The sequence below is a fragment of the Puntigrus tetrazona genome, chromosome 6, assembly GCF_018831695.1.
Source record: "Puntigrus tetrazona isolate hp1 chromosome 6, ASM1883169v1, whole genome shotgun sequence".
In the NCBI taxonomy this organism is placed as follows: Eukaryota; Metazoa; Chordata; class Actinopteri; order Cypriniformes; family Cyprinidae; genus Puntigrus; species Puntigrus tetrazona.
The window spans coordinates 5,553,121-5,571,792 of record NC_056704.1 but is presented as its reverse complement, the minus strand read 5'-3'; the positions used below and the strand labels follow the sequence as shown (position 1 = coordinate 5,571,792).

The 18,672-nt window shown below is 39.0% G+C and overlaps 1 protein-coding gene across 1 annotated transcript; it reads right to left on the bottom strand.

Moving 5' to 3' along the window:
* Positions 1–14,559: 14,559 nt before the first annotated feature.
* cxcr4a (chemokine (C-X-C motif) receptor 4a) lies at positions 14,560–16,249 on the bottom strand. Its single transcript, XM_043241098.1, has 2 exons — positions 16,097–16,249; positions 14,560–16,006 (listed from the first exon to the last, which is right to left on the bottom strand). The coding sequence occupies exons 1-2, from the start codon at positions 16,109–16,111 to the stop codon at positions 14,939–14,941; spliced, it is 1,083 nt and encodes a 360-aa protein (XP_043097033.1). The 5' UTR covers positions 16,112–16,249; the 3' UTR covers positions 14,560–14,938.
* Between the last annotated feature and the right edge of the window lie 2,423 nt (positions 16,250–18,672).

The following is an 18,672-nucleotide window of genomic DNA, read 5'->3' as shown; positions in this document are numbered from 1 at the left end:
GCTGTTTGAGGTCAAACAAAGTCTTTCGGTTTGAGTTTCCAAAGAGTGAAAATCCAGCAAGGATTTAATGGTGTTGGTTGCAAAAGCAAAACCCCCATAATCCTGATTTTCAGGTGTGTTTTTAACAGGCTTCTATAATTACACAGGCTGCAAATACCTGTAGGGACCTGCACGCTCACTACATATAGGCCATGCGTTCGGGGTAGGCGTATTTGCACACAGTATTTGCGCTTGTATATATCCGGGGAAGATGCGTTCTTAAGCATGGGAATAAAATGGCACGTCTGTCTGTGTCAGCACCTGGATGTCCTTACACCCCACCGCTTTTCTCTCCCGCTGGCTGGATGCAGTCCCTGTTGTTTGTATTGGGTAGATTGGTGGGAATCTTTGACTGAGCTGCTCTCTCATTAGCACATAGTGAGAAAACGAGTCCTCGGAGGAAGATCATTGTGTTTAACAGCAGGTGTGTGTTTGTGCGTTTCACACAACGTCTGACGATCCATGCACTGTCAGCACAGACAGAAGCCTTTCATCCAGCCATTCGTGCTGTTCTCTGACAGGGATAGCTACGCGGAATTTTTTTTAGGTTAAGGACCAGAAAAATGCTTCTGTTCTAATGAAATATACCTGCATATGCTACCATTTCAAAGTTTGGGGGCCGTAAGATATATATATATATATCGTCTCTTACGTTCACCAAGGTTATATTTATGTGTCCGAAACTAGTAAAAAGCGGTGTTTTTTTATTATAGTTTTAAATAACTGCTTTTCACTTTACGTATTATTTAAACTTAAGTCTTCACATGATCTTTTGAAAATATTGCAATTTGCTGATTTGGCGCTCGAAAAAAAAAGTCGTTATTATCAATATTGAAAACAGGTATGCTCCTAAATACTTGTGTGGAAACCTTGTTACTTTTTAAAGGAGTATGATTGATGTACTTCGAAATTCAGTTGAAGTGCAAACATTTTAGAACATTATGAATTCCATTACTGCCATTTATGACAAATGTAATGCACACTAAATGCTGAATAAAGATATAAAACAGCATTTTAATGACATTTCAGCTGAATTTCTAGGTGGTTTTTGATTCATAATGAATATGATGTTTACATGATACAATATTTAAAGTCATGCAGGCATGTTTTTGGTCAAAAAGGAATATTACCTTAATGAGGTTTTATTCGACACATGCATAATTGACATCAAATGCATGTCATTCTAATATTAATTTCAAATGCATATAATTTCAATATTAATCTCACACGCATATAATGCATTTACATGTGCGCTGTGTGTCAGCAAACTGTCAACAGTCTTCCATTGTTCAGGCAAGCATCACTTCAGAATGGGATGGGTTGAGTCCGTGTTGCTGTATAAGATTAGTCCGGATGCTCAAACAAACACATCGATGTTTTGATAGCACCACAGAGCCACAGCTTCAGGGTAATCAACTTATTAATGGCTTCCTTATAGTTGAATAAGCACTTTGACGTTTAAAAAATTACACACTTCACCTTTCAATTTGGAAAATCCGGTAAACCCCTCACCCTCTCCATTTTCCCACGGGCCGCCTGGCAACCTCAGGTACACCTTTAATGGTTTGTTTTTGTTGTCAGAAGCGTCTTTGTTGAAGCTGGTGGTCTTTGTCAAGGGCGTAGAGTGCATGCTGTCGTCGGTTTCACGTGGACGTGTGAAAACAGGGCCCGTCAATGAAGGACCTTTTTTCCCACCATTGTTACCCTAGACTCACAGGAAAGCCGGTCACTGTTAGGAAGCCATTGAGCTTGACCATGAATCTGAATTATGATAACAGGCCCTGCATAACAGCGGCTTAGTCATAAATAATAAAACACACCTGATACCACACCTGTCCACAAACCCATTTTTTCACTTACCGTTTTTTCTACATTTCACACAACAGCAGTTTTCTATTGGTTTTAAACAATATGCATCGAATGATTACACTTGTTCTTTTATCACTCAGCCAACGCTATACGTACCTGCTACTGTTGGGCGATACGCTCCATACTCATATCATCCTGTCGCCAAGATATTACCGCGCTAATTTATTTAATGGTTATATTTAATTAGATTCATAACCAAAGAGTGAACCAACTCCAGGATAAGGCTAAAAGCAGGCAAAGGCATGCTATTAATGTAATCTATTAACTGAACATATATTTTTAGTCAAGTAGCATATGGTGGTCATGTCGTAAAAGAACATAAAAGAACATAAAAGAACATTGTATGCTATGTATTGTATTTTTTTTTTCTGCATTTGTTGAGTTGTTAGTGTTATGGAAGAATGGGTTGATTTAACACATGCATGGCGCGTTTTGGTGGTTTTAGTTCGAAGATTTAAAAAGCTTTTGCGCTAACTTGGATTTGGTAAAAAGCAAACGTAATAGAGGGGTTTTCAAACAAAAGACGTCCCTTTCCTTTGGTGCTTCACCAAAACACGGCTCACATCTCCCACGCGCTCATAAATGTCACAAACACACTCAGCTCTCCAGATGTGTTAAAACCACACACACACACACACACACACATATAGACCAGCTCACACTCTTCGCTCTCAGGTGTCTATCAGGATGTTGTTGGACTTTTGAGGACATCCTCCACACAGCTGAGATCGTGAGAAGAGTGAACGGACCCTTCGGTTGATCAGTGGCCGAATACAGCTTTGTAGAGAGACAGATGAGTGGGACCTGACCTGGAAGGAAGCTATTATACGGCATAATCATATTGTGACTGACCCATTGTTGTATTTTTAGCATCCTGCAAACAAGCAGCCTGTGCGTGAGATATCGTGTGTTTGGGTTCCAAAAGCAACCTGTATGGCACAGATGTCTGAGCTTGGATGTGAGGGTGTTTGTTTGTGTGTGCGTCAGTGTGTGTTTTCTCCGTCACTGTATCACTACAACATATGCGTTGCCTGTTGGACTTTTTAACTTTCCTGAAACGAAGCGGAAAAAGCTTGTTCCTGTTGTTTTGCAGACAGACGTACAGTAAATATTCTATTAATAGAGGCCGTGGCTGATACGTGGATGTTTGCATGTCTGCGTGGGGTTATGTTAATAGTTTCATTTGCTCGTAATCGTTTGAGATGAATAGCACTTTATTCCTGTCACTGTCTCAGTTACCAGCGTTTCATTTTGAAATAAGCAACATTTCCTCTTTAAAATGAATCGTTTATTTTCACTTTATTTAAAGTGCCCGTATTCGGTTATAAAAGAATAATATTTAGATTTTGGGAGTCCTAAACAGCATCCTGAAATGCATGCAAGGTCAAAATAACTTGCATTCATTTTTACCATATTTGTTCAATGACCCCCAGATTATTTGTTCAACGATTCCTTTTTCCTTTGGTGATTGGTCGATTTTATTTAAAGTAGTGTTTGTGAGCTTTTAATGCTCCCGAAACTGCACCTAGTGGCAAAGAATGTATTTTCCACTTTTTAATTCAGAACATGGCAAATAGAATGTTTTATTTTGATGTCAATATGAAACAAATTAAGACTCATCTTAAAAACTTGCTGCAATGAACAAGTCTACTCGGTCTCTTACTTTTTAAAAAGAATTTTATTGAGAGACAATAACTTTATATACGATGCACTTTTAGATTCACACTGGTATATCAAAAATAATAATACATTTAAGTAGTCATTTTGAATTAACTACATTAGGTCAAATGATCTAAAATAGTAATAGTAATAATAAAAAAAAAAAAAAAAAAAAAAACACCATTAGCTGCCAGCACCACAGAATTTTCTGTCTGATGGTGATACCAGTAAGTCTGCATTTATGGATGGAAGTGAACCCTAGATTGGTCAATATTTTAATATATTATGCCATATTTGGCATAACAGCAACCTTTATTACAATTTGAGTGTTGATGTATTGAACAATAGGAAGAAAAAGGTTGGAAAATAGTAAGCAGCCGATAGAAAAAAACATAGCTGAATAAATCAACACATTTCTTTCTTGTTTTTTTTTTGTGCCCCAGACAGGTTTTGTTTTATTAGGTCTGTATGTTGGGTGTATGAGCATTTTAATGTCTTCAGTCATCGTCTCTCAGTTTCTTCAAGCGTGAAGCGTCGGCAGACAAAGGAGATTAATTGCAAAACATTTGGGCCTTGATGACTTTATGACCCCTTGCCTCCTCAGGTGAGAAAAGAAAAGAAATGCATCAAAGAACTGCCACCTACATGCACTTTAACAAGCAGGATTCCACAAAGCAGTAAACAGTGTCCTGACAGGCCTGTCCCAGTCAATACAGGTTTACTGGAATGCATTTAAGAATTTGACTGTTATGATGTGTGTGTGTGTGTGTGTGTGTGTGTGTGTGTGTGTGTGTGTGTTTACATCATCACAGTGCAGACTTCTTTTCTTTGTCAGTGGAGCTGAGAGAAGATGCAGTCAGACTGACGGACGACAACAGAAGGAAACGAGTCGGGGAACACATACCAGCTTGTAACAAATCAGCAATCTCTTTGTAGAGTTATGTTCCATAAAATATAAACAACTTTATCATCTGGTTCTCACACCACTGGCGTGATGTCTGCACTTGATTCGCTGTGCGTCACTTATCGATCTTTTTATGATATGATACGCAGAAAGTCATCACGCGTGATTTGCTGGGGATGATCAATACAAGTGATTGGACTCCAGTGTTATTTGGCTTTCTAACCTTATTTTGGAAAGGTGCTCAAATGATGAAAATGATGACACTAACTGAATGATGATGAATCCACTAATTGACCGTTTATAAATGACGCAATGTTATATGTGCTAAAATTTAGATTTTTGAATTTTCATGCTATAAACATAATACATTTTAGTTTATTATTATTATTATTATTAGTAGTAGTAGTAGTAGTAGTAGTAGTATAGTTAAATATGTAGATGTTAATGAATTCCTATCACTTGTAAATTGGGTGCATGCGAACGTTCATAAATAATTAGCATAATCCACGCCCACAAACTACTCAAATTAATTATATCTCAAGATTTATTTAACTGTATTGTATAAACACTAGAAACTAATCGGCCATATAGACATTTTTTTAGAAACAAAAAACAAATGCGACTGCTTTCAAACATTTGGTTTATCACTAAAAAATATATTTTCACATTTAACCAATTCATTAGCTATGAATGAATATGAATCAATAACTAATCATATTATGGTAAATGCAACATCATCAGTTTTCCAAAAACAACACAAAACAGTTTTAAACGCCATTTACATGTGGGGTTTTTTTCACAGCAACTGTCGTTTTAAAAATATGAACATGAATACTGAATATGCGTGAGATAAGCTTCACAAAGTACGTGTATGGCGCTTTTCAGAGATAAAAACTTGTGATTTTGCAAGTGCAAAGTCGCTGCAATTTCTGAGTTTGTTTTTCGGTTCTGCGTGTTTTTAAACCTGTAAACACAATGACTTGCTGATATCCCTTCCAGCAGAATGGGCCTTTGTTTGAGGGACACAAACCGAACCCTAAACACAGGAATCACAAAACAATAAGCATCCTCCGACTGTAACCTCCTCCTCCCTCCTTGCCGTGCCACCTTTCCATTTAGACAGCTGGAGTCGGAGGGGGCCGAGGAGAAGAAAGAAGAGGAGGGGGAAGCCTCCATCTTTCAACCCTCTCCTCCGTTTACTGTGCCACTATCCTTCCTTCTCCTCTTTCTTCGCCTAAGCCCTCTCTTCCTCGGGCCGAGGGCGGACCGCGACAGGAAATCGGCAAAAAACAAGGCAAAAACCTCTGAGTAAACTTCCAGGTTCTATTTCTCCCTCTTCCTGATGGGAAGTCTTTTCTGAATCAGTGGGAAAAAAAACGCTTTCCAGACCTTCGCTCAGCATCTCAGCGCTCAGATTCCTCTAAAGCTTTGCCCGCGAAACCATTGTGTTTGCGCTGAGGAAAGGGGAAATCGCGCAAAACACGATTTTTGCTTTTGATTCAAACACCCTTCTTTGTTGAAAAAGCGGGCCATTTAGGAGAAAGAGCTTCTGGTGAGATGATTTATTCCTCGCTGAAGAGGTGCGAGGAGGTCAGATGAGCGCATGGGTTCGTCTTTCGCTCTGTCGACCCGCAGCCTTTATCTTCGCCTCCAAGGGAAGGTTAAATTATAAGCGTGAATTGGATTTGTGTGAGTTACAAGTTGAAGGTTCTCTTACATCATGTCTAATTAGACACAGTGTCTGGGATTAACGCTCCGGTGGGGACGGCTAAAGCCACGAGGTTAATGACCGTCATGTGAACGCTCGCCAAGAGAAGCTTTTGCTTTGTCTGATTCCGCTTTTTCGCTTTCATACGTTTTATGTGTGCTTTGATGTCGGGACGTTTAAAGCATGTTGCGAACTTTGAACCCTGTGATGAGCTGATATGTTTTTCATGGCTCTTTATGGTTCGTTCGTGTTTCAAACATGCCAATAGACTAGTGTTTGTTTGAGCTGTTCGGCGGCGGGGGGGGTTACTTTGAGACTGTTATGTCCCAGGGGTTGGTGGATTTTTTTTTTTATTCCAACCTTGAAACATTTCCAAAAAGTCTTCCAACTTTTCGATATTGCCACATGTTTTCAAAATCGCATTATTTATGGATGTCATCTTTCAATTATTTAATACTCATAAAAATATATATATTAAGAGAATTATGGATATGAATATATGATATGATATAGGGAAGTAATGAAGTAAGCATGAACCATTAAAAAAATTAACATTTTTATATATATATATATATATATATATATATATATATATATATATATATATATATATATATATATATATATATATATATAGTGTTTTTAATTATGAACACCTATCTTTGTACAGTTTTGGTTCTAATATGCAGGTTTTTTTCATTATCGTTGTTTTTTCAGATATATCTTGAAATCGTTCAACGTTAAAACTTGATAAATATCAAAAAGTCTTTTTCAAGATTTTCCCCATTTTTTGCTTTCATTTCATTTTTGCCTGTGTTCAAAATCCCCTTACTATAATGGGTTTTATGGTTTTGCCTTTCTATGTTTTAATACTAATTGTGAAACTGTGAAAATGATCAAATGCACAGCACACATCACACATTATGCAAACAATAACTTTTATTTTGGATTATAAATAATTCGCTTGACAGCAGATGTGAAAACTATACCGTTTTGGCCCTAATAAGTCATCGTGCTTGTTTCCCAAGAAGAAAATGATTGCATGCTTGAGAGAAGATATGTGACGTGTGAAACACAATAAGAAAAATTCCCTTATAGTGCATTTCAGGTGTAAAATTCTAGCTAAAATGAACACGAAAATTATTTTTTACCACAAAATGCTGTTAAACACAATGCAAAAATGCAATAGAAACGTGGTGGGATTTACCTCTAAAAAACGTTTAACTTTCTAAAAGTCCACGGGGCTCTATTCTGGAGTTAAAAAAACTCAGTGGAACAATTTGTTCAGTTTAAAGGATTATAATTAATGTCATCACCTGAATATGTTTCTGATTGCTTGGTCATGCTCGTCGCACAATGCCTGAGAAAACATGTGGTGTGGCTCTAAATTATGTGAGATAAGCATGGCTCTAGCATGTACTCTACTTTATGATCTCATATTGTCAAGTTTTATTGCTGTCTCTCTTACATAGTAGGACAGACAATAAATCATCCTTAACCGGACTTCACAGACCCAATGGATGTGAACTGTCCATTATGATCAATACAACCGAATCGAGAGAAGAGAGGATGTTTAATGCTGTGGGCAAAGTTAGAGCCTCTAGGTCCAAAAGCGGTGTGTATGGTTGGTATTCCCACAAGGGATGACTATCATGTTAGAAAGACTGCAGGTGGAGAAAGAACATAAGTGAGTCCGCTTTTATACCAACAGGTGCCCGAGCACCTGCCCGTCTGTCAGTACAGTGTGTGTGTGTGTGTGTGTGTGTGTGCACGTGTTTGTATGCGTGTTCGCGTGTGTGCTAAGTGAACACTGACCCGCTCGCTTTGATACAAGCTCTTCTTTCCGCTAATCACTTGAAGAATCCTCTTCAGATCCTCTTTAGAAACATATCATATTTCTGAGAGGAACGAAGGGTGAGAATTAAAATTTAAAAGACCGCAAAATCACTAATGACCGAATCAGAGGAGCTGTGGTGTAAACAAACAGGATGAATACAAGTCACCATTATCGGTTCAGAGTATCACTTATAATTAAACAAGACGCACGTCTTAAACTTGAACATTCGCAAACATTCGGATATACCGCGTCTAATCCCATCATTCATCTACAGCCTTTAAAAAGGGCAGCTGCCCTCCTTCGAAACGCACATCCCCCAAGATCATATTTCCAAGCATAGCCCCGGGTGAGAGTCGAGAGGCTCGTGTTCATCGGGGAATAAAGGTTTATAGCGCGTGAAGACGAAATAGCATTCGTTACTGGCATAAATAAGATGCTTTCAAAGAACCAAGCCAACTTTCGGGTTTTTCATCTTTGACAAAAACACAAGTCAATCAAAGCTAATCAGCATTCCAGCGCTAAGAAACGGAAATTTCCTAACTGATCTCACGCCAACACAAATGAGGAGGGTGTAACTGCTTTTCTGGAAGATAACGCCAGTCCTCTCTATCTCTAACTGAAGCAGTCTATGTTTTTTTTCTTCCTTGTTTTATATTAGTCAGCCAGCTATTCATGTTTTATTATTATTATATGACTGACTCACCTCTATAGTATAAATGGCATAATCTTTCATCACCAAACAAACTGTGTTTCCATGCCAACCATACGTACATGTTGCAACCGCTCGTCTCCGTTTCGCCACAGGCTAATATGAATATTAGATATGAATAATGTACACGTGTACACAACGTGCACGCAACACTTAAAAAAGTCTGAGTAATTATATGCTTGTGATATATTAGTTATATATTAGAAATATAATTTAAAAGCTAATAAAATAATGTATATGATATTATATAATTTTTTTAATATTTAAAATGTCTGTTTTTACATTTTCTGAAGTTTTAGTTTTGTGTTTTGTCAGTTTTATTAATTAATTTTTATTCTTTTTTTTGTTTCATTTTATTTAGCACATGCAGTTAAGAAATGTTCTCTTTTAATATCCTGTTTATTTTATTTCAATCAATGAACGTGTTTTTATTGATTTAGTTAACTCAAATGAACAAACCGGTTATCTCTAAGTATTTCGTTATATATGTATGCAGGCTAAAGAGGCTTTTCTATTGACTTGCTGTTATCTGTATAACCTGCTGAAATGTAGCATTGTTGTTCTAGAGTGAAAAATGTGAAATGGTTAGCAGTCAGACCCCATAAGTATTTTCACAGCGGGAGCTGGTGTCCCTGTGGGTTTTCAGCAGGAAACTGCCTTCCAAACAGCCACTTCCCCTACAATAACACACGCATTTATCCGTTTATCGCACAGCGGGCTCTTGGGTGGTGAGATAGTGTTGTGATACGCGTAAAGTGTTATGATTATGTATAAAGTATCACGGTTGTACATGGCGATGACAGTGTGTGTAAATCAGTGTATGTTCAAGTTATTTTGGGCCCGTAATAACCGCCCGACATGTGTTAAACTGCTCAGTGATACAGTAGCATTTGTTTGGTCATTGTTCAAGCCCCCCTGGAACTGCGATTCATTTGTAAATGATCTTGGTTTTACTGACCTCTGTGACTCCGGTCCTTTTGGGTAAACATGCTAAGGTTTTGGGGGTCACTGGGGTCGTAAAGTGTCTCTTCGCCCCAATAGGGTCAATCTAGCAGGAACTGTGAGTGGCCGCTAATGGTCCCAGACACGATCTCCTTCCTGCGCTGTGGATGTCAATAGCTTTACCCTCTAACCCTCACGCTGCTTATAAGTGGAAAAACACATGCAGAGCTGTGAAACGAAGCCCACGGTGGGGTTTGTGGACGCTTTTACTCACAGTCACAGGAATCGTTTAGCCTTAAAATTTGCATTTTGACATCATTTACGGACCCTCGTGTCGTTCTAAAGACGTGTGATTTTCTTTCTCCTGCAGAAGACAATAATGTTAAGAATGTACTAGCTGCTGTTTCTCATGTTATTATAGGAATTAAACATATCAGGTCAGATCGGCAAACAAATCATTCAGAATGAGTTCTGTGAACAGATCAGAGATAGAAAAATGTCCAAAACCAGTTGTTAGTATCCCTGGTATATTTGTAGCAATAGCCAACGATATGTCAAATAAGTCAAAATGATCGATTTTTCTATTATGCCACAAACATCTTTAGGAAAATCATTAGGATATTAAGTAAAGATCTTCTTCCAGTAATTATTTTGTCAATTTCTTGGTGTAAATATTACAAAAATAGTATCATTTTCAAAGATTTATAATGATTTATAATACGCATTGCTAAAGACGTGAAGGAACAGTTCACCCAAAAAGGAAAATCCTGTCATCATTTACTCACCCTCAAGTAGTTCCAAATCTGTATGAATGTCTTTGTTCTGAACGCACACAAAAAAAAAGGATATTTTAAAGAAAGTTTCTATGAAATTTCTGTCATCATTTATACTGTTTTGGGTCACCATTGCCTTCCACAGTAGGAAAAAAATACTATGGAAGTCAATGGTGACCCAAAACAGATGACAGAAATTTAATTTGAACTATTCATTTATTTGGACAACCTTAATAATTCCACACTGTACATCTTTTTAGAGTTTCGTTTTAGGTGTTGATGTCTTCAAGAATATACATTTGCATTCAAGTAACTCGATTTTGGCCTGTCTAATTACTATTCATGAGCCTCTCTTCTGATTGGCCTGTTCTTTTCTGAGTGACGCACGAGCAGGCCAGTCAAATGTCACGACGTTACAATTATGTCGCGCCGCTTGCTGTAAGCAAAATAAAGGGAACACTGAGGCGGCTCATTCAAAACAACACAGATTGGACTACATGATCAATGTAGCACAGCCTCGAATTAGAAATACGATCGCTACCAGATGCCGCTGACAGACGAAAAACCCACTTCTTATGAGAAAAGGTTCAATAAAGTATTGTCTTTTTATCTCACGACTGTTATTACAAGGCTTCAGAAGATTTGGTATATAGGACATGGTTCATTTGGGATATACTTCTTGTAAGTGTTAATAATTCACCAATAAACTTACCTTCATGTTCCAGTTTTTTCTTTGTAGAACACGAGAAGGCATTTCGAAGAACGTGTAGTCTGTCTTTCCCCTGCTATTTCAATCAAAGTTATCTCTATTATGTTTTTTAGGTGTTGTATGTTTTCTGAATTCACACAAAAGTTGTTGTTCACTGAAAATCTTCATGAGCTGTTCTCAAGAACTTGTGTGACTTGAAAGGTTTTGAGAAACAGACTACTATCAACCGATTGATAGAAAGCTTAGATTTTGTTCATTAATCAGACATTGCTACTTTTCTAATGGATTTGCCGATGTCAGCTTTTGGCCTTTTCCAAAAGATTTTGAATACGGGACATGAGTCATAAAAGTAAAAGTCATACTTTATTCGTCTTCATGTTGTACTAAACCTGTGTGACTTTCATTCTTCTGAATGCAAAAGAAGACATTTAACACGTGCTTTTTACGTATTAACAAACAGCTAATGTGCTAGTAATGCGTATGTTAACAAGAGGCTAGATCTTAGTGAATGGCGTCCCTTAATCTAAGTGTTACCAGACGTTTTGGTCGTCGTTTTTTTCTACAGAAAGCCCTTTTTTACGTTCCACAGAAGAAAGAACGCCTTGCATTCGCGCAGAGAAGAGCAGCCAGTGCATTTGTTCAAAATCTCTCATTTTGCCATGCAGTTGAATTCAAGTCAAACGGGTTTGGAACGACGTCAAGGACAATAAATGATGTCAGAGTTTCCATTTCCACTTTCGTTCTTCGGGATTGGTCGAGATTCTGAATTTCATACGAAGGAGATTACGAGATAAGGAGGCGATTAGACTCCCTTTCTGTGTCTGTCTACGTGTATGGAGTGAGATATATTCAGACTGACAGGGTGAACTAAGGGGTTTAACGGCCAAATAAATGACCAGCTCTTAAGGAATGCTCACTGACCGCTCTCCTTTCTTACAGCCCCCGGGGGAACAGAGGCCTGATGGGCACTTAACACTCTCAGACATGCAAATCTTTCACACTCTACATTAGAAGCCATTACTCTGACTCAACGGGCCGTCCAGCCGCCGGTGTTAGTTTGTATTGTTCTTACGCATGCTTTTCGCTTCTCAATGGGTCGACTCTCACACATTTCCACCTCTTAACGCGGCGGCCTGGTTAGCAGCTCTCGCAATGCAGGGGTCACGGGCTCTTGTTTCCTATAGCTCTACGCCGCTGTGCGCTGCTGTAATACTTTCTCCTTCTGTAAAGACCTCCCGTGGTTTAATTGTGGTTCATCCTCACCCCATTTGAACTGAACGCTACTGTCATGGATTGTGGGTAATAAATGCGGACTGCATACGCAAACTCCAAACAAAAGGATTTACAAATGATCACTTTTCGCTACCAGAAAGGCACCCACAACTGGGAGACCTACCAAAACCAGAATGAACTGTCCACTCACCTTTTTTTTATTGCATTTAGTGTTAATCCTAAAGGGTGCTTATTACCTTTTGAAAGGATACTGACCCAGTGACAGCCATTGTACCGTTCTTTCCTCTATGTACAGGCTATATATACAGAAGTGAGTCAAACATTTGTCATTTATTTTATGCTCACCAGTGCTGCATTTATTTGATCAAACATAGTTATGTTGTAACATATTATTACAATAAAATAAAAAAGTATTCAAATGTCTTAAAATGTCTTAAAAAGCACCAAATCAGAGTATTATATTTCTGATAGATCATGTGACACTGAAGACTGGAGTAATGGCTTCTGACAATTCAGCCATATATTTCATTTTAAATAAGACTAATTTTTGCATTTTTTATTGCCCACATAATTTTAACAACATTAAACACACACATACACACACACTCTCTGTCTCTCTCTCTCTCTCTCTCTCTCTCTCTCTCTCTCTCTCTCTCTATATATATATATATATATATATATATATATATATATATATATATATATATATTAGTGGTGTCAATTAATTAATTGTGCTTAATCATGTCCAAAATAATCATATTTAATAATATATGTGTGCTTACTGTGTATATTTATTATATGCAGATATTTCAGATATAGAATTCAGATGCAAAGTATATATATAGTAGATTTATAGTATATATATTTTTTCTATTTTTATTTTTGCTGTGTTGCACATTTTATATTTTGTATATTGTACTCTTTATATCTGTCTTGTTTTGTTATCGTGTTGCACTGTAGAGTTTTTGTCACTAAAACAAAGTCCTCGTACGTGCAAACATACCTGGCAATAAAGTGATTCTGATTCTGACTCTGAAAAGCCTGTAAAAGCCAACTGTACTGAGTGAATGTTGTCCTCACATAGTTCATCAAGCACTTTCACTTCAAATGCACTAAATGCCAGCCTCAAGCTATTAAAAAGTCCCAGCACAAATGTTTACATGCATTTGCAGTCATATATTTCTATTCATATCATTTGTATTATTTATATGTATAATTAATGCCCCACAATGTTTGGTTTTTATAGTTAATGTGACAAACTGTGGTTCCTAGAACACCTGCGTGAATTTCAGGAGTACTTACTTCACACATCCACTAAAAATCACCTACTCGGCTATTACAAAAATGAAGGTGATTCTGATAAAAACTCTAGCATAAGTTCTTTGCAGTTTCTAGATGAATTTCCTCATTATTGTAGGATTATCATATGGTTTGACGTAAGTGAAAGCTATTTTACAGCATGTTGAGTACTAAAGAATTCACAGAATGGGAAATCATGTACTACTAACGCGTGTTTTTGTCTACCAAACCATGCTTGTCTTGTATCTCCTTAACCTGAATAGTGGGTTTTTACCTAAACTTCACTGTTGCAGCACACTAAACCAGTTTCAAATAATTTTACAGAATGAGGTTTTGACTCATATAGGCCGTGCGTTCGACTGCCAATTATTTCCAGAGACATGGCAACATTGTTTTGTTATGCCACCCCCTAAGTAGACAAAAGCTCATTTGTGGAGGGCAAACGCCAGAAAACACTAAACGAAGAAGATGTGAGCGAAATTTAGAACGCTAACCAAAACAAGACTGCAACGCAAGGCTGAGCTATTTTGCATATAAGCAAGTTCATGTGTGTGTGTTTGTTCATGATTGAATGAGTTCTGCAGCATTTTGGGGATGCCAAAAAGTGATGTGCAGTGTGTTTGGTCACACATGAGAGAGCTTACATCCGAGGGAATCCCCTTCGTTGACGTGTTAGCATCAGAGAGGGGAGATCACAAACTGAGAAGACTGTTATTGTTGTACTTTTTCATTCCACATGCTTGAGTAGCTTTTCACAAGACTGCTTTGAAGAAGTCGCGGAGCGCAGGTCCCCGCAGAGTGAAAGTATAATTGGTGGGCACTGGGAAACTCCGTCGACGTGCTCTATAAAAAAATAATGCCAAAACACACACGCGATATTTTTTGAGTACTCAAAAATTTTATTGAGAAGACTTCAAATTGCCAAAGCAGCTTTTAAAACTTGAACGGACCCTATTCGAGTCCTATTATCACGTAATAAATAAATGCAATGGTCTACGTAAGTGCAGAAAGGAACCAGATAAAAACAATCTATATACATGATATATACAGTAAACATCTTATCAACACATGTCTACAATACCTCTTCTCACTACAAAGAGACATTTTACAGTAATACTGGAAGTCAGTCATGCGATGCCTCACTGACAGACATATTTACAACTTTTCACTCAGGCTCAGCCTGTATTCTTCCTGTTAATTTCATGTCATTAATATAATATTTGGGTATAGCCACAGTCCGAAATGAGCGTGCTTGTGTTAACTAGAGTGAAAGCTAGAAGACTCGGATTCTGTTGACACGGATGACATTCCTCCTCTCTTCTTGGGCAGAATTTTCAGACTGGATCCCCGGCTGGGGGACAGAGCGCTGCGGGCGGACTTCTTGAACTTCACCCCCAGAAACGCGTAAAGGATGGGGTTGAGGCAGCAGTGAAAGTACGCGAGAGCCTCCGTCACGAAGATCCACTTCTGCAGGCCCTGCTCGAACTCGCAGCTGTGGGGAATCACCCCCAGCATCATCAGCGTGTCCAGCAGGATCCCCCCGCAATAGGGCAACCAGCAGACGAAGAAGCACAGGATCAGAACCACGGTGGTCTTGAGCGCCTTGCGCTTCTGCGTGCCCTTGGAGCCGCGCGACAGCTTGGAAATGATGATGCAGTAGCAGATGAGAATCACGAGCCCCGGCAGCACGAAGCCCACCAGGATGTGCTGGAAGCGGAAGACGACCACCCAGATCGTGAGGGACTCCTCCGGGTAGATGCGCTCGCAGAAGGTGCGGAGAGAGCTGCTCTCCGCTTTGGCGAACACCAGGTCCGGGACGGTGAGGAGCGCGGCGGGGAGCCACACGCCCAGGTAAATGATGCGATTGGCCAGGAGTTTCCTCGGTCCTTGGCTATTCGTGGCGCGCACCACGGCGAGGTAGCGGTCCAGGCTGATGAAGGCGAGTATCAGGACGCTGCTGTATAAATTCACCGTGTAGATCATGTGCACGGCCACGCACATGAACCCTCCGAAGTACCAGTCTTTGGCCGCGTCCACGGCCCAGAACGGCAGGGTGAGCACAAACAGAAGGTCCGCCACTGAAAGGTGCAGGCGGTACTTGTCCGTCATGGTTCTGGATTTCTTCTGGCAGCCCATTACCAGAACCACCAGTCCGTTCCCGATGAGACCCAAAACAAATATGATTCCGTATACGGTCGGAAGAAAGATCCTCTGGAACTCGTGACTGACCTCCAAGTCGCACGGAACCTCAAAGTTGACTCCAATGTCCCCCGAGCCGAACTCGGAGCTGTTATCAGCCGATAAATCATCTTCAAAGACGATGTGCTGCAAAAACATTGAAGAGGCAATGTTAGATACATTCAAACAATAAACAGACCTTCACCTACAAAATAAACATTCAGACTCTTGACTTACTTCGTAATATGCCATCTTTAAGCACACTCCTCCAGTGACTTTCTACACTGCTCTGAGGAGATTTCTCTCAGGCGGTTTTAAATACCCCTCGCGCTTCACGGAAGCCCCGCCCCTCGCAGCGCGCGCTCACAGATAGCTCCCATCTGCGTTTTTCGCTCTCTTCCTGTTTTCGTGCTCGTAGGTTGATGTATGTGATTGAAGAAAACGACAATCTGTATATCAGCTATATATCTGCAGAAACTTCGCATAACCGGTTTACTTTTCCTGTCCCAATAGTGCGTTAAAACCGAGGCTCGTGACCGCGCTTGTACTGTTTCTCTGTTGTTGGTTTGACTGCTTTTGTTGTTCTCACCTTTTTTTTTGATAAAAGCGCCTGTTAAATGAATAAATGTACATTTTCAACAAAGTAGGCCTATTTTATAATTATAAGAGTTTTGCCTGCGTTTATATTATAGGCTATATGTGACCCTAGACCACAAAACCAGTCATAATGGTCTTTTTTTTAATCTGAGAGGTGAATACATAAGCTTGCTATTAATGTATGCTTTGTTAGAATAGGACAGTATCGCTTGGTTGAGACTATTTGAAAATCTGCAAAAAATCGAAAAGGTTGAGAGAGAGAAATGCATTTAAGGTTAATATATTTACGGTACAAAATCTTAATTGAACATGATCTTTACTTAATATCCTAATGACGTTGGCATGAAAGAACAGATAATGATTTTGACACATGCAATGTATGGTTGGCTATTGCTGCAGATATACCCATGCCACTTCTGAGTTCTGCGGTCAGAGATCACCTATATTGTTTGTTGTGCGTCATAAATGGCTGTCAGTTGAATTGTGATAGAGACGTTAAATTCCCAAACGAAGTGGCTCACTCACAACTTTCAAAACACCTTTAAATGTCATTCAAGCAGAAGCTACGGTTCAGATGAGAAGATTGCACACTCGCACACTTGTGAAAGTGTTGCCGTGCTTTGAGGTCGGTCTGTGAAAAGTATACACAAACACTTTCCATGTGAAGAATAAATGAAATTAATTTGGAAAAAGTGAGGTTTTGGAGCATATAAACACATACTGTATGTTAATCCCTTAAGTGCTCTGAGCTGTCCGTGCTTTGCATACCTTGAATGGCTGTTTTATCACATTTAGGAGGTGCTAATGTGTGAATGATCAGATAAAATCACAGAAGCAGTCTGAGTGACCGTACAGTCCTCCCTTTGTTTGAAACACCCAAACCCCATAGCAGAATTAACTTAACTCATTTATATTCATGTATGTCCTTAAAATGTGACATTTAAGAATTGTATTTAATATGTTTACTGTAGAGAAGATCTTGTGAAGATCATTGTGATAGGGGCTAAGCCATTTGGCATCATACCCACAAATGATCAGCCTCTTTTACTTTTAAGCAGAGAACACCCCATACTCTATACTCTATAATATCTCAGTCACTCAATACTGGCTTGTAACAAGCACAGATGCTCCTTAGTGAACGGAGTCGTAGAGCGTGGTTGGGACACCTGGCTAAAATGAGAGGTCAGACCTATCGCTGGTTGTAGGGAGCAGGGAAGGGCAGTTCTTGGAGACAAAAACCCTTTGGCAATGTGTGTGTGTGTGTGTGTGTGCTTTCCTCTGGGAGAACATGTGTTTTCACCTGCCCCCAGCCAACAGAGATGGGTTCCAGAGAGCGGCTTCACAAACGGGGAGAGTTGTAAAGTGATCTGCATGCATGCGTGTGCCTTCGAAATCCGTTCTGTTATCATTTTATAGTCAAAATGCATTGCATGTGTACATATTTGATGAATTAATAAATGTATACAGTTAAATGAAGGCTCTGGGAGGAATCTTTTGATAACCAAGGCTACATTTACTTGATATAAAATACAGGAAAATAGTAATATTTTGAGAAAAATTATCGCATTTTTATTTTAATATTCTTTTAAAATGTAATTTATTCTTGTCATGGCAAATTCTGTATTCACTTCCCAAAAATATTTGTAATATGCTGATTATGTGCTCCAAAATAGTTCTTATGATTATAAGAACAATTGCTGTTTATTTGTGTGAAGTGTGTGTGTGTGTGTGTGTGTTGTACGCATGTTGTAAAATAACATTAAAGTCACTGTATGAAATCTGAAATCTTAATTAGGTCATGGCTTAATGCTTGCTCTTTCTTCTGAAGTTTGATTTTGTGTCTGACAGATTTTCCACAGGAACATTAAGAAATCAGATTTTGTTTTTTTGTGTGTATTTATGTGTGGTTGTGTGTATGTGTGTGGGACGATGAAAGAAAGCTGCTGCAGTCAGACACAAACCGGGTGCCTTTTATGTCTGCAGAGACCACAGAGGTGTCAAAGACGCAGACGCATAAAGAAAGGCTTGGCGGGAGAATGAAAGCATGCAGAATCGATGCATTTTCGTTTGTTTTTTTTTTCTCTCGTGTCAGTGCTGGAAAGAACCTGCCATCCATGAATGTATAATTTCCTCATCCTGTGCCTCACTGGTTCTTGCGATCAAAAAAAGGTTTGACCGTTGGTTTGATGACAGAGGTTTAAAGACAGCTGTCCTCA